The sequence below is a fragment of the Lynx rufus genome, unplaced genomic scaffold, assembly GCF_022079265.1.
Source record: "Lynx rufus isolate CCGP_SWC_20201006 ecotype Redwood Valley unplaced genomic scaffold, mLynRuf1.p SCAF_11, whole genome shotgun sequence".
Taxonomy (NCBI): domain Eukaryota; kingdom Metazoa; phylum Chordata; class Mammalia; order Carnivora; family Felidae; genus Lynx; species Lynx rufus.
The window spans coordinates 49,002,955-49,023,141 of NW_025814825.1; the positions used below are offsets into that span (position 1 = coordinate 49,002,955).

At 40.2% G+C, this 20,187-nt stretch overlaps 1 protein-coding gene and 1 long non-coding RNA gene across 2 annotated transcripts in view; both read left to right on the forward strand.

The window, feature by feature from the left end:
• Positions 1-7: 7 nt before the first annotated feature.
• Positions 8-20,187, forward strand: part of LOC124507133 (uncharacterized) — a 32,862-nt gene continuing 12,682 nt past the window's right edge. Inside the window, exons 1-4 of the long non-coding RNA XR_006960936.1 lie at positions 8-130; positions 5,713-5,811; positions 11,737-11,940; positions 13,190-13,243. This is a non-coding gene — a long non-coding RNA (uncharacterized LOC124507133). The remainder of the gene's footprint in view (positions 131-5,712; positions 5,812-11,736; positions 11,941-13,189; positions 13,244-20,187) is intronic.
• On the forward strand, positions 9,239-9,704 carry LOC124507132 (protein FAM136A-like). Its single transcript, XM_047073425.1, has one exon. It carries the CDS (start codon positions 9,239-9,241, stop codon positions 9,632-9,634), a length of 396 nt encoding a protein of 131 aa, XP_046929381.1. The 3' UTR covers positions 9,635-9,704.

A 20,187-nucleotide genomic window follows, 5' to 3' on the forward strand; every position in this document is an offset into this window, starting at 1 on the left:
GAAAGGTCGCCCTACTCACGCGATTCCCAGCGTTCTCTGGGCGGCCCAGCCTTACTGGCGTTAGGGACGCGGACTGGGCGGAGCTTCGTTGGAAGGAAATGGCGTAGGTGGGCCGCGCCAGGCGCCGGATGTAGGTCTGGCTTATCTCAATTTCTGCTGAGAGTCGGGAGAGGTTATCTTTCGTAGGAGTTGGTGCTTTTGGGCCATTCCTTAAGTTCCCGAGGGAGTAATCGCGTGTGCCTTCTTAGACTAGTGGTGCTGGGAGTTGGGAGGAACGGCGTTTAGTGCAGCGTTTATACTAGTGTTGGTTCGCAAAATGTGGTCCCGGCAACCTAGTTCCTGGTAATTTATTACAAATGCAAATTCTCAGCACCCATCCCACACCTACTGAATCAGAATCTCGAGGTGGCTCAGCAGCCTAGTTTAACAAGCGCTCCAGGTGATACCAATGTCAGCCCAAATTTGACAGCCATCGCTTTACCAAAAGCCAATTAAATTGTAGCAGAACCTGTTGGAGAAGAGGTTGATTTATTTAAAACCTATTTTGTTACAACCTACTTGGTTTTAATAAAGTAAATTGTATATAGGTTAATCTCGCCTGGTAGGGAACAATCTCCAAGTTACAGTATTAAATGATGAGCAGAATGATGTGAATACTTGCATTTATGTTTAAAAAGCAATGCGCATTGTCTATGTTTCTAATAATATATACTCTTTCTAGACGGGTACATAAACCTATCTAGAGGTTTGGAATGGAAGCCAAATATTTTCACTGATTATCTTTTTTACTGTTTATCCTTTAAAAATTTTTTCCATACGTATACCGTTTGTTTGTTTTTTTCCAGTTAAAAAGAAAATCCTGTGACAAAGAGGCTATATGAATGCCAGGAAGGAACCTTCCCAGGCGAACTGGGGTCTTTTGCTAGACCGTTCAAGAAGGTCCTCCTCTCAGATGGGCTCTTTTGGACTGTGACATCTTGCTTTAATGCCTTCTTGCTTTTTTGAAGGGGTCTTCTCTTTTCTTCTCTACATACACAGACATATATCCCTCTTATTTAGTCAGATAACCTTTATAGAGATGGAAATTAGATTTGTGATAATCGAGTGGCAATTTGTAAGAATTGAAAATGCTGCAGAGGGCAGCAGTGTGTTGCTTGAATTAAGAGGGAAGACCAGAAAGGATGTAATTCCTTAACATAATAGAAATTTGTTTAAAATATAATGTAGTTTTTAACAACTGCTTTTATTCTAATTGTGTACTTTAAGAACTAATGCCAGGAGGATCTTCCCAGAGTATAAAGTAAACTTTACAGTTGTGTAAAAATCTCTCAAATAAGAGAACTCTTAATGGAAACCACCCCCCCCCCCCCGCCCATCAGAAAATAGGAAAGTATTTATTATAAGGTCCTATATGGATTTCTGGATCATCTTGATAGCTTTTGTTTTCAGTATTGTTTTTAATCTCTCCCTCCTCTGTGCAACATAGATTATATTTCGGCAGGGGGAGCAATATAGTTTTAATTTTAGTTCCCACAAAGAGATAGCAGTTGTATGTACCAGGCGTCATTCTAAGCACTTTACATGTACCCATTTAATTTTCACAATGGTTCAATAGAAACAAAACTGGAGCAAATATAAACTTTGACTAAGAGTGATACTTCAAGTAAGGGTTCAGAATTACCATCTCAATTGAAGTGTGAAAATCTACTTTCCTTATCTAACATTCTCATTCAAATCTGATCATGTTTATTCTTCAAAAACAGCTGTATCTAAAACTTCTAGTTCTTTATTTTTTTCTTTTTAATTTTTATTTAACTTATTTTTTAAATTTATATCTAAGTTAGCATATAGTGCATCAATGATTTTAGGAGTAGATTCCTTAATGCCCCTTACCCATTTAGCCCATCCCCCCTCCTACAACCCCTCCGGTAACCCTCTGTTTGTTCTCCATATTAAAGAGTCTCTTATGTTTTTGTCCTCCCTGTTTTTATATTATTTTTGCTTCCCTTCCCTTATGTTCATCTGTTTTGTATCTTAAAGTCCTCATATGAGTGAAGTCCTATGATATTTGTCTTTCTCTAATTTCGCTTAGCATAATATTAACCCTCTACTTCCATCCGCATAGTTGCGAACGGCAAGATTTCTTTCTTTTTGATTGCCGAGTAATACTCCTTTGTATATATATATACCACATCTTCTTTATCCATTCATTCATCTATGGACATTTGGGCTCTTTCCATATTTTGGCTATTGTTGATAGTACTGCTATAAACATTGGGGTGCATGTGCCCCTTTGAAACAGCACACCTGTATCCCTTGGATAAATACCTAGTAGTGTAATTGCTAGGTTGTAGGTTCTATTTTTAATTTTTTGAGGAACCTCCATACTGTTTTCCTGAGTGGCTGCACCAGTTTTCATTCCCACCAGCAGTGCAAAAGAGATCCATTTTCTCTGCATCCTCACCAACATCTGTTGTTGCTTGAATTGTTAATGTTAGTCATTCTGACAGGTGTGAGGTGGTATCTCATTGTGGTTTTGATTTGTATTTCCCTGATGATGAGTGATGTTGAGCATTTTTTCATGTTTCAGTTGGCCATCTGGATGTATTCTTTGGAGAAGTTCTATTCATGTCTTTTGTCCATTTCTTCACTGGATTATTTGTTTTTTGGGTGTTGAATTTGAGAAGTTCTGTATAGATTTTGGATTCCAACCCTCTATCTGATATGTCATTTACAAATATCTTCTCCCATTCTGTCGGTTGCCTTTTAGTTTTGCTGATTGTTTCCTTTGCTGTGCAGAAGTTTTTATTTTGATGAGGTCCCAATAGTTCATTTTTGCTTTTGTTTCCCTTGCTTCTGGAAACGTGTTGAGTAAGAAGTTGCTGCGGCCAAGGTCAAAGAGGTCTTTGCTTTCTCCTGGAGGATTTTGATGGCTTCCTGTCTTACATTTAGGTCTTTCATCCATTTTGAGTTTATTTTTGTGTATGGTGTAAGAAGGTGGTCCAGGTTCATTTTTCTGCATGTCGCTGTCCAGTTTTCCCAGCATCACTTGCTAAACAGACTGTCTTTATTCCATTGGATATTCTTTCCTGCTTTGTCAAAAATTAATTGGCCATATGTTTGTGGGTCCGTTTCTGGGTTCTCTATTCTGTTTCATTGACCTGAGTGTCTATTCTTGTGCCAGTACCATACTGTCTTGATGATTACAGCTTTGTAATACAGCTTGAAGTCTGTAAACCTTCTAGTTCTTTAAACCTGATATTTATTTTATTGAAACCTAGTAAGTAGGAGCACCTGGGTATTTCAGCTGGTTAATTGTTCAACTCTTGATTTCGTCTTAGGTCATGAACTTTTGGTTGGTGAGTTGGAGCCCCTCATCAGGCTCCGCACTGAGAGTGTGGAAACCTGCTTGGGATTCTCTCTTCCTCTCTCTCTGCCCTTCTCCCACGTGGGATGACAAAATAGACATTAAAAAAATACTTAGGGGGCACCTGGGTGGCTCAGTCGGTTGGGCGTCTGACTTCGGCTCAGGTCATGATCTCGTGGTCCGTGAGTTTGAGCCCTGTGTCGGGCTCTGTGCTGACAGCTCAGAGCCTGGAGCCTATTTCAGATTCTGTGTCTCCCTCTCTCTCTGACCCTCCCCCATTCATGCTCTGTCTCTCTCTGTCTCAAAAATAAATAATTTTATTTATTTATTTTAAATTTATATAAATTTAAATTTAAATTTAAATAAATTTAAATTTAAATTTAAATATTAAATTAAATAAAATTTAAATATAAAATTTAAATTTAAGTTTAAATATTTAAATTTAAATAATTTAAAAAAAATTTTTTTAAAACTTAGTAGGTAAATAACATTTGAAGACTCCAAATTGTCATTAGAATATACAACTATTTCCTTTCACTACTAAAGAAAATTAAAGTATAGCAGCTGCCTTTGGAAATGTACCAACCCACTGCAGAGCACAAGAGTATGCAACAAACTGTTGGTAAACTGAGAGACTGTATTCTTTAGCTTAGCTTTTACTGCATCCCTTCCTGACAAAAGGTAGCCTCAGATTTGCTCACATTTTTTACTATCTTGACAAATGCCTAAAGGGATGAAGTAGAGACATGCATATAGACATAATAGCTGCTTGTGCCCTTTGCCTTCTTTAGTCCTAATAGATGTTTTGAATGTTTGCCTGGAGATTTGCTGCAGGGCAAGCTACTGGCTTGCCTATTATGTATATATATATAGTGGATATATTGATATATATATCTATATATACATGACATATATATTATATATATCTGTATATATTATACATATCTATTATATGTATCTTCTTAGAAGTATGTATTATATGTATATAAGTACTTCTTAGAAGTACTTAGTAAGTAGTTCTTAGATGTATTATATGTATATATTATATATATCTATATATATATATATTATACATATCTATTATATATATCGTCTTAGAAGTATACATAGGGGTACCTGGGTGGCTCAGTCGGTTAGGCATCCAACTCTTGATTTCAGCTCAGGTCATGATCTCACAGGTCGTGAGTTCTAGCCCCAAGTCGGGCTCTGCACTCTCTGTGCAGAGCCTGCTTGGGATTCTCTCTCTTTCTGCCCCTCCCCTGCTCATTCTCTCTCTACCTGTCTGTCTGTCTGACTCTCTCTCTCTCTCTCTGTTTCTCTCAAAATAAAATTTAAAAACCTTTTAAAAATACGAATTTTTAAAAAAAGGGATATAATTTCTCCCAGTGGAGAGTGCCCATATCTTGACATCTAGATACATTTATCCATAAAGAGACAGCATTCCTTGGAAAAATGGCTGTTTTTAGGTCTCAGGCACAGAAAGTACAAAAGTATTTAGGTGAGCCTAGAGCACCTTGCCAGAAAGCGAGGAAGTATCCCAAAACTAATAAGATCACGTCAAAAGCTCATAGAACCCAATTTGACTCCAGTGGCCAAATGTGAGTCAAGTTGGGCTAAACAGAATAATGACTGTGATAGATTATCAGAGCACTGAATGCATTTTTAGAATCCCTGAGTCAGAATCCCTCAGTCAGTTGGTTAAGCATCTGACTTCGGCTCAGGTCATGATCTCATGGTTGGTGAGTTCAAGCCCCACATCTGACTCTGTACTGACAACTCAGAGCCTGGAGCCTGCTTTGGATCTGTGTCTCTCTCTATATACACCTCTCCCACTCACGTTCTCTCTCTCTCTCTCTCTCTCTCTCTCACTCTCTCTCTCTCTCTCTCAAAAATAAATAAACATTAAAATCCCTAAGTCTAGAGTGATACTCAGAATCAAGGGTGAGGGAAGGGCCTTTTTTCTTTGTAGGAGAATGCTGGCCAATACCTATAGATGGAATAATAGAATTGGAAAAATCGTTATGTGCAGTCCCCAATAATTGAGGCAAAGATCATCAATAGAAGCTAAAACCCATCTTGTAAAGAAGTAGGAGAAAGGGGGATGTTTGCAAAGTGGCAGAATATCACACCATAGATTACTTAATTACAAAGGGAGAGTAAGGAAATTCAGCAGTCACCAACTTAACCTAGTGATCACATTGAGCATGACCAATGGTGGGACAACCTGACTTTATAGTCCTCTTGACTTGATGCAACATGAAATAACAGCATCACCAATGAAAAGTCTGCCAAAAATGCTTAACCTGACTATAATCAATCCTTTTGACCCAAATTTCAATTTACAGGAAATATGGAGTTAGAGGAACAGATAAAATGACCCTGATGGAAGAATCAGATCCAGAATGTGAGACATTCCATAAGAAAACGCCTAAATTCTTCAAAAGGTCAGTGTCGTTAAAAAGAGTGTGGAACTGTTCTAGATTAAGATACAAAAGACCTGGGGCGCCTGGGTGGCGCAGTCGGTTAAGTGTCCGACTTCAGCCAGGTCACCATCTCATGGTCAGTGAGTTCGAGCCCCGCGTCGGGCTCTGGGCTGATGGCTCAGAGCCTGGAGCTTGTTTCCGATTCTGTGTCTCCCTCTCTCTCTGCCCCTCCCCCGTTCACGCTCTGTCTCTCTCTGTCCCCAAAATAAATAAAAAACGTTAAAAAAAAAAAAAAAGATACAAAAGACCTAACAATAAATGCAATGGATAAATCTTGATTGGGTCTTGGTTTGAAAAAGCTATAACAGAAATTTTAGGGTACTTTGGGAAATTTGAATATGGACTGGGTATTAGATGATATTGAATTACTATTAACTGAGTGTGAAATTTACTTTGGTTACTTAGGAAAATGACCCATTCAGATATTTAGGGATGAAATACCATAACATCTGTAATTTATCTTTAAATGGTTCAGCAAAAAAAAATTGTATGGAATTTCATAAAATCATGTGGGTGTGTGCATGAATATATGTATACTTGTGTGTATTTACACAGTAGTAGCCACTTATCCACGGGCAATATGTTCCAAGACCCCTAGAGGATGCCTGAAACCATAAATAATGCCAAACCCCATATATACTGTGTTTTTTCCCATACATAACATACTTATAATAAGGTTTAACTTATAAATGAGGCACAGTAAGAGATTAACAATAATAATAAAATAGAACAGTTATAACAATATTATAACAATATACTGTAACAAAAGTTATGTGACTGTGGTCTCTCTCTCTCAAAATATCTTCTTGTACTATACTCACCCTTCTTGTGATGATGTGAGATGATAAAATGCCTATGCAATGAGATGAAGTGAGGTGAATGACGTAGGTGTTGTGACATAGTGTCAGGTTTCTATTGACTTTCTGACTGTACATCAGAAGAGGATTATCTGCTTGTAGACTGCAGTTGACCATGGGTAACTGAAACCGTGGAAAGTGAAACTGCAGATAAGGGGGGACTACTGTGTGTGTGTGTGTGTGTGTGTGTGTGTACACACATATATGTATACGTGTATGAATATATATATAGAGAGAGAGAGAGGAAGAAAGAATTAAAATGTGTTAGATGTTAAGATGTTAATGGTTATTGTGGAGGATATGTGACTTCATTGTACTAATCTTTCAACTTTTCTGTATGTTTCAAATTTTTCAAAATAAAAAGAGAAAAGTATTTGTAAACTAGCTAGTATGGTTTTAGGTGATGTGTGTGTGTGTGTGTGTGTGTGTGTGTGTGTGTGTGTGTGTTTAGGGAATGGTGGGGGAATCTCAGCAGGTTGAGAGGATCTCTAGGAGCTAGAAGTAGTTTAACAAGCTTAGAAGTAATATGAGAGATTACAAAAGCTTATGTGATTGTCAGAAACAAAAGGCCATAGAAAGCCTATGGGTCAAGGTCTAGCAGGAAGATGTGGGCAGTGGAGGCTGAAGCAGTCACAGGAGCTCTTTGAAGGCCAGGAAGGAAAGCATGAGAATGAATTACTTTGACTTCCCCACATGCAGGAGAGAGTCCAAAGGGCCTTGCCCTCTGATGTGGTGATAGGAACTTTTTTCATTTTTTTTTTTTTTGGCCCTATCTGGCTTTCTCATATAACAGCCTCCAGAGGTAGTCTTAAGATGGTCTTTTAAACTCAGAGTTAATTGGATTCATCTGTATCACAGCCCTTGAAAATACCCTCTTTATCTGAGTGTTTCCCACCCCCATGTTCATGTTGACTATTTATTTAACTTAGAAAATTTATTTAACTTAGAAAATAACTTAGTTATTGCAGAAACAGCCTGGAACATTCCATATCACTATTATTGTACAATGAATAATAGAGCATAATAGAGCAACCTTTTTTTTTTTTTTTTTTTTTTTTTTTTTTAGGATACTTACACCAGACAACCTGAGTAGCCGGGGATATATGTACCCAAATGTAAAGAGCAAAAAGGAGACAGTGAACACAACTTCTTTCCAGAAGCCAAAATAAGCCCCAGATTTTTGCCCCATGAAAACTAATGCACATAGTTTGATACGGTCACATTTAACCATTTTATTGATAATAGTGTCAGCAGTTGCAAAGAACTGTACAATGGAGGCCTCAATGCTCAAAGAACCCATTAGGTGGCAGTGGGGACACAGGCATCTTTTGATGTCTGATTACAGCCCGCCCCCGCCCATGCTTCCTCCAGTTATGGAGCCTTAGGGAAGTGACATCGTCAGGCAGCTTTTCAGGGGAGGAGATAGGGGAGGCAAACAACCAGAGAAAACAAACAAAAGTTATGGCCTATAGTATCCAACAGATGAGGAACTGTTGGTCATCTGGACTCAACTCCTGTTCTTGATTTTAACATGTTTTTATTTGTCCTTGTTATGATTCTTTCAGTAAAATAACTTTATACCTAAGTTCTGTAGATGACTTGTGTGCTGTTTACAATATCTCTGTGTTGTCAGTTTTTGAACATAAGCTAGAACATGAGTATGGAGTATGGCTCATTTTGCTTGGGACCCAGTACATTTAATACGTACATTTATAGTGACACTCTCATTCTCTGTAATGAGTGCTCATGAAAGGCTTTTTGTGGTCCTGGTACGTGCTGTACATTGAGATTCCTGGGAAAAGGACTCTGACATTTCTTTGCAAGAAGTTTATTGGGGAGTTCCTTTAGGAACATCCCCTGTGAGAGTGACAGGAGCAGGGCTGGGCAGAGGGAGAAGAAGCTGCCACACATGTGCAGCCCATCCTGTAGGAGCTCCAGAGCTGGATGGCTCCTCAGAGACCCCCTTGGGACTTTATACCTACCCAACCCCAAATGATCAGCCAATACATGTGGGCTGCCCCTGTGAAGGGGGCAGAAAAATAATTCGGCTGGACACTGTCAGCCACCAACACTCCTTCATTCTGGGTGAATGAGCACCTCAGTCCCGAAAGAGGAATCTGGGCCACACACCAGAGTATCTACAGCAGGGGAGAAGGTCTACTTTCTCTGCATCACCCTTATTTTTAGGCACCTCTGATGCTGCCTCTCCCACAGACGCTACCTGTATTAGAAACTGTGAAACAGGGGCACCTGGGTGGCTCAGTCGGTTAAGCGGCCGACTTCGGCTCAGGTCATGATCTCGCAGTCCGTGAGTTCGAGCCCCATGTCGGGCTCTGTGCTGACAGCTCAGAGCCTGGAGCCTGTTTCAGATTCTGTGTCTCCCTCTCTCTCTGCCCCTCCCCTGTTCATGCTCTGTCTCTCCCTGTCTCAAAAATAAATTAAAAAAACGTTAAAAAAAATTAAAAAACAAAACAAAACTATGAAACAGGCAGGCCCGAGTGCTGGAGTCCATCTGGGCACCCTCTGGAGGGATGCAGTGCAGGGTCACCATGGCAGACCTGCAGCAGCTCCAGGTGCAGAAGGCAGTAGACTCCTCGGTGAAGAGTCTGGAGAGAGAGAACATCCAGAAGATGCTCATGTTCTGGTACAGCTGTTGTGAGGATAGTCGGGAGGCCATGCGGCAGGTGCACCAGTGCATTGAACACTGCCATGCGCCTCTGGCTCAAACCCAGTTGAAGAAATTCCAGGGCTGCCTGGCCCAGTGCACCATGCACTGCAGTGACAAAGCCAAAGATTCAATAGATGCAGGAAATAGAGGGTTTCAGGTGAAGTGGCAGCTGGAGACTTGTGTGACCAAGTATGTGGATGACCACATGCACCTCATCCCAACCATGACTGAGAAGATCTCTTATCCACTGGGAAATTGAAGTCTTTGTAATTGGCCATCAAGGCTGACAGCAGTAATCCATTTAATTTTTTTTTAATGTTTATTTTATTTTTGAGAGATACAGAGCATGAGTGGAGGTGGGGCAGAGAGCAAGAGGGAAACACAGAATCTGAAGCAGGCTCCAGGCTCCAAACTGTCAGCATAGAACCCGACATGGGACTCGAATCCATGAATCCTCAGATGGTGACCTGAGCCGATGCGGGAGGCTTAACTGACTGAGCCACCCAGTGCCCCAGCAGTAATCCATTTAAAAAGCAAAATGAATTTTGGTCTTTGAAGTTTATGAAGAAATTAAGGATAGCAGGCAAGTTTGAGGCATGTGTCACTTGCCTCTACACACTGGTTCCTTTGTGTTTCAACCCTAGAAAGTGAAATGGAAAAAACTGGTGCTAAAATTTGGGTCTGAGATAGCACAGGAGAATTTTTGGTAACCTAAATTTCACATGCACTGGCACTAGGGATCTCCCTTGTACCAAGTCAGAGGCTTTAAGGTACAAGATTCTTCTTAGTATACAGGTACAAACAGGTTGCTAGGTTCCCCTAACCTGCCTATGATCTGGTGGAGTACAAGCAGAGATGTTTCTGTTGTTGCCAACCTCCTGTTTACCAGAAGGATCACCAAATCATTTTCTATAAGCTGTAAAACAAAGTCCATGAGGTCGCTAATTTAGAAGGGAAAAAAGCTTTCTGGGTCTTTGTTTTGCTTGGTTTTGTTTTATATACAATGTTTTGTTTTATATATATGAAGTTGATTTAAGGTGCAGAGGTAGGAGAGGTAGTTTGGGTAAGAACTTTGAACAGTTCCTCGTGGGTATCTATTTCTGGCCATCAAGATGTGGATATGCATTTCTTGAAATACGTATTACATCTTTCAGCTAAGAGACCCTGCAGAAACAAGAGAAGGGATGTTACACTGGGTATGGGAAGCAGATCTCCCCTCTCACTGGCTGTCATGATGGGCCCTGAGCCTATCTGCAGCAGAACAACTGAACAATCTTGCCATAACACTTTCCCTTGAAGGGAAAGGGGGTTTTGATTGCACTATGTACCAGTATCCAGGAGTGAACATTGAAGGAGAAACTGTTGCCTTCTTAATTAAGAGAGTTATTAGGTACTGAATTTGGAAAAACCTGGTTTTTATAGAAGAGAAGGAATGAAAGCCTAAACTCAGTATTGCTTATTTAGCCCCCTGAAATAACAGAGCCCTATTGAGACAATCCCTTGGCAACAGGAAGGCTGAAGGAGAAAAAGTAAGCAACTCAGGTGAGCTGTGATTCCTTTAAAGCAAAAGATGAACAGCCACCCCCTCATTACCAAATAACACTTTTGCCTGTGGCCGTTGCAGTAAGTAGTATTCTGTCCTTTATCATTTCATTATTTTTTTTCACCAATTTATTATTTGAAATGATAACATAGCCAATATTTGGTGTTTCAAGGTTGTAATATATGTTCCTAGTGGTTCAGCTTAAAAAAAAAAAAGGTATAGTTTTTCCTCAAAAAAGAAAAAAAGAAACTGTGAAACAATGTCACCTTCTCATTTTGTTTTCCCAACATTAAAAGCTAATAGAAAATGTCTTGGTACTTCCTGCAGATGATGTCATGTTTGTTTTAAATCGATTTCTGAGTGTGTGTGTGTGTGTAGAGAGAAATTAATATATAAATGCTAATATATATATATATATATAATGCTATAGGAGAGCTTGCTTATGCATAAGCAACTCAGATATACAGATTAAGCATTTCTTCCGTTGAAAAATTTTCCATTAGGGTAAATTTTATTTTTTACAAAAAAGGAATACATAATTTTTTCCCTTAAAATAGCCTCTTCATGGGTAGAAAACAATCAACTATTTATAAAGAAGTTTTAAAATTTTTTAAATTTTATATTTTTGCCTGATTTTGTCTTCTTTTGTATTCTATGACACTGATGCTTACTAACTTTTTTCCAGTTTCAGCTAGAAGAATTACTTTCTTTCCCTTATAGTCATTTGACTAATTTGACCCCCAAATGTCTTTTGGATGTATTTCCCTTTCTCCATCCTAGTGCTATACAGACCAAGCTGTCATAATTTTCTCTCCTAGCCTGATGTAATAGTCCCTAAGAATGGGGTTCCCTCCCTGAGATTCATCGTCCACACTTGGCTCCCAGATTGATCTTCTGGAAACACCAGTCTAAGCATACCCACACCTACTCGTGAAATCCCAACCTGTTAGCCCACCATATAAGGCCACTGGTGATATGGTCACAGCCTGCTTCACGTCCTGAGCACTGACCACACGTTCCAGGTACAAACTTACCCTGCTCTTTCATGCCTTACTGCTTTGCTCCTAGGTTCTGTTCTATGTCGCATGCTTTTCCTCACTTCCCTGTTTGGAAGAATATCTTTTTTTTTTTTTAATTTTTTTAATGTTTATTCTTGAGAGAGAGACAGAGCACGAGCAGGGGAGGGGCAGAGAGAAAGGGAGACACAGAATCCGAAAGTAGGCTCCAAGCTCTGGGTGGCTCAGCTGGTTGAGCGTCTGACTTCGGCTCAAGTCATGATCTCTCAGTCCATGAGTTTGAGCCCCATGTCAGGCTCTGTGCTGACAGCTCAGAACCTGGAGCCTGCTTCAGATTCTGTATTTCCCCCTCTGTCTGCTCCTCCCCCACTCACACTCTCTCTCTGACTCTCAAAAATAAATAAGCATTAAAGAAGATTATATATATAAAAAAAGATCCAGTTCCAAAGGGGCATTGTGACTGCTCACCACCTTTCTCAGACGGGGCTTCTTGCCTCCCTCATCTGCTTCCTTTAGTATTTTTACATATAGTAAGAACACCCTAGACTACTGGTGTTTAGAGTAGAGCTCCTTGGGGCATCTGGGTGGCTCAGTTGATTAAACATCCGACTCTTAGTTTCTGTTCAGGTCATGATCTCGCAGATCTGTGGGTTCAAGCTCTGCATTGGGCTCTATGCTGACTGCGCAGAGGCTGCTTGGGATTCTCTGTCTCACTCTCTATCTCTCTAACCCTTCCCTACTTGTGCTGTCTCTGTCTCTCTCAAAATAGATAAATAAATAAAACTTAAAAAAAAAAAAGAACAGCTCCTTTAGGAATCCTATGGAAGGGGCAAGGTGTGTCTGGCACTAATAGAATTCCATCTCCTTGAGAACATAGAAGAAGCAAACTTTTGACAGCAGTGAACATTATATTTGACTTTGGAGAATATTCTAAAGATTTCTTGTAATTAGCATTATGATATTTCTCTGACATGGGCATATAACCACATGACACTAGTTTCTTCATAAGGCTATTACTACTAAGGAATCAAGGTTTTGAAGCATTTTCTGGTTGGAGAGAACTTTTAATTGATCCTAATTAATGGTGTGTCTGCAGGCAATTGAAAGTGATTTTTACATTCACGTTTGCTGATAAGGATATAGATAGGAAAAACAGGACTGTAATAGCTTGATGATGAGCAATTTAATCAGTGTATCTCTGGTTTATTTTTTTAGCGTTACTGATTAGCTGCCTAATTTGTTGCTTTCTCCACAGGCAGAGGGAATTAGAACCAGTTAACCTGATAGTCAATGGAAGAATAAAACTAATGTAAGTACAACAAGAAAGGGACTATAATTTATAGATATATGTGGCCATTCATCTTGTGGTTTAGGAAGGCAAAAGTATTGAATGTGGAGCCCATGTTTTTTGACTTTCTTTTGCTATGACTTGTAAAGTGCCCAGGTTAGGTCACTTTTTCTGTCCCAACGTAAAAAAAAAAAAAAAAAAAAAAAAAGATACATAGCTCCCTGCATCATCATGAGACAAACAAGTTGATGTGACTATAATAGCTGCCTGTAACAGTTTGTGAGCCCAGATTAAATGGTCTTGGGCCTCTTCTGGCTGTAACTGAATTTGTTTCGTTTCACTTGGCTTTTGCTTTGCATCACTCTCTGACCCCTGTTTTATGATCCAAAGAAGGCATGTCAACATGCTTGACTGGCAGGTGGAATAGTACTTTGGACCCAGGATCTGTAGTTCTAGTGTGCATTCTGCCTCTCACTAGCTCAGAGACCTTAACTTGGGTCAGCCTGCATTTCCTTATCTATGTTTCCTTGTGGCCCTGAGACTTTTTGCTTCTTAGGTTTATGGGGAGTCAAGAAAGTTGACATATATGGGATGCCTGGGTGGATCAGTCAGTTGAGAGTCCAACTTCGGCTTGGGTCATGATCAAACAGTTCATGTGTTCAAGCCCTGCATCGGGCTGTGGGCTGATAGTTCAGAGCCTAGAGCCTGCTTCAGATTCTGGGCCTCCCTCTCTGCCCCTTCCCAACTCACACTCTGTCTCTGTCTCTGTCTCTCTCTTTCTCAAAAATAAACATTAAAAAAAAAAAAAAAAGAAAGAAAGTTGACATATGGTCTTTCCTGATTAATCCAGTCCATAGACAATTAACTTGATCCTACCCCCATCTCTCCTTTCTCTGACTTTTTAAGGAAGTATACCTGGGTTACACAGTCTAACCTGTATTAGTCCTCTGATGGTAAGCTCCTGTAAAGCAGGATTCCATGCATGAAATCCCATCTCATCCCTTCCCCCCACTCCCCCCCCAGTCAACTCCTAGATCTAGGCATTTGTTGTGGATTCAATTAATACATGTCAGCTATAGGAGGAACCTCAGGGACTCCACAGTTTTATCTCTTCAAAATTGACTTCTTTTACTTTGCAGAGAAAAGAAAGGTCATCTAGCATAAATTTCCTTTGATAGCTCCCCCCTCCAGCACATACACCTAAAAATTATTTGTGTTGACTCATCCTTAGAAAGATTGAAAAAATATGACTATATTAAAATATAAATCATGTATATAACCAAAAAATTAGGCAAGCCACAAGGCACAAGAAGATATTTGCAGTTAAGAATCAGTAACCAGAATTTAAAAAACAAAACAAAAACAAAAACCACACTATACATGATACATAATCATTAAGAAAACAGCCTAATGGAATGGTGAAAATAATGAGGAGAAGAAGATAGAGGAAAAGATACGAACAAACAATTTACAAAAGAAAGAATCCCAAATGACCAATAAACATATGGGAGATACTCAAACTTATGCATAATCAGGGTCAGGCATATGTCAACAAAAACTGTAACCCATTAAGTGGGAGAAAATTTAAAAGACTGGAAAAAGCCCAGACAGTGGTAACACTATGCATAGCTGATGGGAGTACATGTGGTTCTATCCATGTGGAGAGTGAATGGGCACCTCTCCCAAGCCAGCAATTCCACTCCCTGAGAAGCTCTCGATACGTAATAAGGAGACACATAAAATGTATTACAGCTTTGATTTTAAAAACAGAAACCTTAAAAATAACAATCTGAATGTCCACTAACAAAGAAATGGAGAAAAAAAATTACTGGATGAATAAATATTCATGAAATTAGTAAAAACAAACTAGAGGTACATGTATCAACGTGGATAAATGTCAAAAACAATGTTCAGCAAAAATAAATTACAGAGTAATATGTATAGCAGGAGGCCACTTACACAAATTTTAAAGTCATGCAAAAATATGTTGTTTACAGGAACACATGTATAGTAAAAGTGTAAGACCATGCATGGGAATGAAAACTACCAAATTCAGGATGGTGTTTTATCTGGGGAAGAAGAAAGGGCCATTGGGATCAGAGAGTAGTACGCAGGAGGCTTTCCACTACATCTGTAATATTTAACATATACATTTATTTATTTTAAAATATGTAAGTTCTCTCAAGGCCTCCTTTGTAAACCTTAGGAAAATGTACCCAACACCTCACAGGCGTGGCTTGGATACCATGTTACTAGAAGATGCCAACACAGCCCCACATCAGGGCTTATAACTTTGGAGCCAAATGCCCCCCTTCAGTCAGTGATCCTCATACGGGACATAATCTGTATGACCGTGGGTGTATGTACCAGTCTGACAACATCAAACAAACAAACAAACCCATCTTCTCCTCCTTCCTTGCATCTCAGAGTCAAAGGGTGAGATCTTTCTTCTGCCCGAGGCAAACCCCTCCAGCTGGGCTGAGCTGGGCTCATTTCTCCTCAACTTCTCTCTGTCATTAACCCCTCATCCCTCCTCAACTTCCCTCTGTCATTAACCCCTCATCCCTGCAGCTCCAGCCTTGCTTCCCTACATGCTCTTTCTCCCAGCCTTTGACCCTGTGTTTCTATTTGCTGCTACTCTATCCCACTGTGGTCTGGTTTTCTCTTTCACCACATCACTGAAATCACTCTTATCCATAAAGTCACCAAGGCCCTGTAACCCTCAAAGAGAGGGAGCCACTCAGCAGTTCTTGCCTCACTTGATCTTTGCAATATTTGGCACCTTCCTTGGAAAACTCCTCTTTTGGCTTCTGTGACATTATTTCTCTTGCATTTCCTTCCTTTGGCTGCTAGTCTGTTTTCATGGCTCTTGTTCTACCTCCCAGCTTGTGAATGCTAGTGTTCCTAATTCACCTCTGCTTCTTCTCACTGTCAACATTTACTTAACAAATATTTATTGAACCCCTACTGGATGCTAGGCGCTTTTCTCAGTGCTAGGAATTCAGCAGTGATAAGGCCTTGCCCTCACGGAGCTAACATTCCCGTGAGGGGAGACTGACAGCAACGGTTTAAAAAATAGAACTGGGGCGCCTGGGTGGCGCAGTCGGTTACACGTCCGACTTCAGCCAGGTCACGATCTCGCGGTCCGTGAGTTCGAGCCCCGCGTCGGGCTCTGGGCTGATGGCTCAGAGCCTGGAGCCTGTTTCCGATTCTGTGTCTCCCTCTCTCTCTGCCCCTCCCCCGTTCATGCTCTGTCTCTCTCTGTCCCAAAAATAAATAAAAAACGTTGAAAAAAAAAATAGAACTAGGGGCGCCTGGGTGGCTCAGTCGGTTAAGTGGCCGACTTCGGCTCAGGTCATGATCTCGTGGTCCGTGAGTTCGAGCCCCGCGTCGGGCTCTGTGCTGACAGCTCAGAGCCTGGAGCCTGTTTCAGATTCTGTGTCTCCCTCTCTCTGACCCTCCCCTGTTCATGCTCTGTCTCTCTCTGTCTCAAAAATAAACGTTAAAAAATTAAAAAAATAATAATAATAAAAATAAAAAATAGAACTATAATATTTACATGGTGATAAATTCCATGGAGGAAAATAAAAGAAAGTAAGGGGATACATGTGCCAAAGGAAGGGACCAGTTGTATTTGTTGTATAGCGAAAGGTCAGGAGAGCCTCAATTAAAAATTGACTTTGGGGCTGACACATGAAGGGAGTAAGAATTGTGAGCCTGTGGATATTTGGTGGAAGATCATTCCATGCAGAAGGAACAGCAAGTGCAGAGGCTCTGGAGTGAGAATGTTCCAGTTTGGGACATATTGAGTTTGAAAGGCCTATTATACATTTAAGTGGAAATGCCAAGAAGGATATAGATATAGATATAGATATAGATATAGATATAGATATAGATATAGATATATCCTTTCTAGAACATAAGCTCCATTCGAACAAGAGCTTGTAAAATAGACCAAGGTCCCACCAGCTAAAGGGAGGAAATCCAAGAGAAAATAATGTCATAAGGAAGGTGTCAAATGTTGCAAAGATTGAGTAGAGGGACTGCAGAGTGGCTCTGTCTTTAAAATTTAGAGGACCTTTCTGACTTTATGGATGATAGTCATTTCGTATATATGTGTATATATATATGTGTGTGTGTGTGTGTATATATACATATATATACGTACATATGTATATATACACATATATATGCACATATATACATATATATACCTATGTGTATACATATATATACATGTATATATATATACATGTGTATACATATATATATATATATAAAATAAAGTAGATTTGGGCAGGAGCAGGTTTGTTAGAAGTGTGAGAGAGTGAACCAAGAGTTTAATTTGGACTAGGTTAAGTGATAGTATTTTAAAAATCAACATGGAGATGTAAGTAGGTACTTGAATTTATTTAAGAAATTGTTTTGGTTTGAGAGAGGGCACAAGTAAGCAAGGGGCAGAGAGAAAGGGTGAGAGAGAATTCCACAAGTTGCAGAGAGAGAGAGAGATAAGCGGGGCTTACCTGCAGCGGGGCTTGTGCTCACCCGAAATGGGGCTCGGGCTCACCTGATGCTGGACTTGAGCTCACCCAAAGCAGGGCTCAAACTCACAAACCGTTAAATCATGGCCTGAGCAGGGCTCGAGCCCACCCAATGTGGGGCTTGTGCTCACCCAAAGTGGGGCTTGAGCTCACCTGATGTGGGGCTCGAACTCACAAACCTTGAGATCATGACCTGAACGAAAGTCCGATGCTTAATTGACTGAGCCACGCTGCTGCCCCTATTTAAGAAATATTTGTTGGGCACCTGGAATTTCATGTCTGTTAATAGCAGAATAGTTTATATTGGATTAACCCTTTTGCAAATAAGAATTATAAACTCTGGGGGCGCCTGGGTGGCGCAGTCGGTTAAGCGTCCGACTTCAGCCAGGTCACGATCTCGCGGTCCGGGAGTTCGAGCCCCGCGTCGGGCTCTGGGCTGATGGCTCAGAGCCTGGAGCCTGTTTCTGATTCTGTGTCTCCCTCTCTCTCTGCCCCTCCCCCATTCATGCTCTGTCTCTCTCTGTCCCAAAAATAAATAAAAAATGTTAAAAAAAAAATTGTTAAAAGAATTATAAACTCTGGATGAAAAAAATTACCTAAAGGCATTAAAAAGAAACCAAACTAGAAACTAGAGAAGAGTTGACACTTAGGAGAAGAGAATGGCACTAGATGAGTTACTAGTTTTTTTAATGGCTTTTTGCCTCAGGGCAAGCACCAGAAAATGTCATGCTGGGGCACTTAGAATATGGATAGAAACCCACAGTTTTGATGAATTTATTTGAGGAATTAGCAGACAGAGTTTGAGGCTATCACAGCAACTGGAAAATGGTAGTGGTAGTGGAATACCCTAGAAAGGAGAGAATTGCAGAGGAGAGGTTCCAGATTCTGTGCATTAAGTTTTCCCAAGCTCTAGCTGATCTCTGAACTACACACATGTGGGGGCAGACTTCAGTCAGTCCAACAAATGACGAAAGAACTGAATGGAAATTTTAATCATAGAGGAGAAAAATTTAGTAACCAAGTTAGCACTTTAGTAAAATAAAAAATTCAAAGCTTAGCATAACAAAAACCATAGTTTCTATAATGTGCCATTTACAATGTGCAAGCACAATACAAAATTACTAGATAATCAAAAAAGCAGAAAAACGTGACCCATAATCAAGAGAAAAGACAATAGATGGAAGTTGATCCTAAGATGAGCAGAAATCAGAATTAGGACACAGTTCTTTTAAACTATTATAAGGGATAAAAACTGGTGCAGCCACTCTGGAAAACAGTATGGAGGTTCCTCAAAAAATTAAAAATAAAACTACCCTATGACCCAGCAATTGCACTACCAAGTATCCAAAAAATACAGAAGTGCTGTCTCAAAGGGGCATGTTCATCCCAATATTTATAGCAGCGCTGTCAACAATGGCCAAAGTATGGGAAGAGCCCAAAGTATGTCCATCGACTGATGAATGGATAAAGAAGATGTTGTATATGTATACAATGGAGTATTATTCGGCAATCAAAAAGAATGAAATCGTGCCATTTTCAACAACGTGGATGTAACTAGAGTGTATTATGCTAAGTGAAATAAGTCAGTCAGAGAAAGACAAATATATGATTTCACTCATATGTGGAATTTAAGATACAAAACAGATGAACATAAGGGAAGGGAAGCAAAAATAATATAAAAACAGAGAAGAAGACAAACTAAGAGACTCTTAAATACAGAGAACAAACAGGGTTGCTGGAGGGGTGTTGGATGAGGGGAAGGACTAAAGGGGTGAGGGGCACTAAGGAGGACACTTGTTGGGATGAGCACTGGGTATGATCAGTGCTCGCACTTGGGTAGACCAGCTGGCTTAAATTGGGAGGGCAGTCTTTTTCAGTGAAATTATTTTTGGACTCTTTTCAACTGTAGGTGGTAGACTACCCTTATTTGCTTTTTATACCACTTTTTATGGAATAGTACTCATACCCACCATTCATATTCCTGGGGCCTTTGCTTCTGAGCTAGATTTAGTAGGCCCTTTTATGAGTCTATCTAAAATGGGTTTTAGCAACTCATTTGCCAAAACAAGGTCTAAATTTCTCCAAAATATTATCTTTTGTTTGCAGTCCTTTTCAGCTCATCAGCAATTACTGATTTCAGATCCACCATGTAGGGAGATGGTTCTCTCTGAACATAGAGACCAGCTCAAACTGGGAAGCCGGGACCCACAGAATGGTTGGACTCTCACGGCTGTACAGGTGTGAGTCACCCGTAACTTTGTAGAGAGGCCTTTGCTCCTGCCGCACCCCTACATCAGCTGCTCTTTGCTTCTGCTCACCTTCCATTTGCCAGAGCTGGCTGGGTAAAGGACTGGAAAGTGGGCAAGCCAGAACTCACCTCTGCTCTTGCTGCTTTATACCAGTCCTCTTCTCGGTGGCCTACTG

Coding starts and splice junctions, on each gene's coding strand:
- LOC124507132 (XM_047073425.1), top strand. CDS start 9,239: ATGCAGTGCAGGGTCACCATGGCAGACCTGCAGCAGCTCCAGGTGCAG.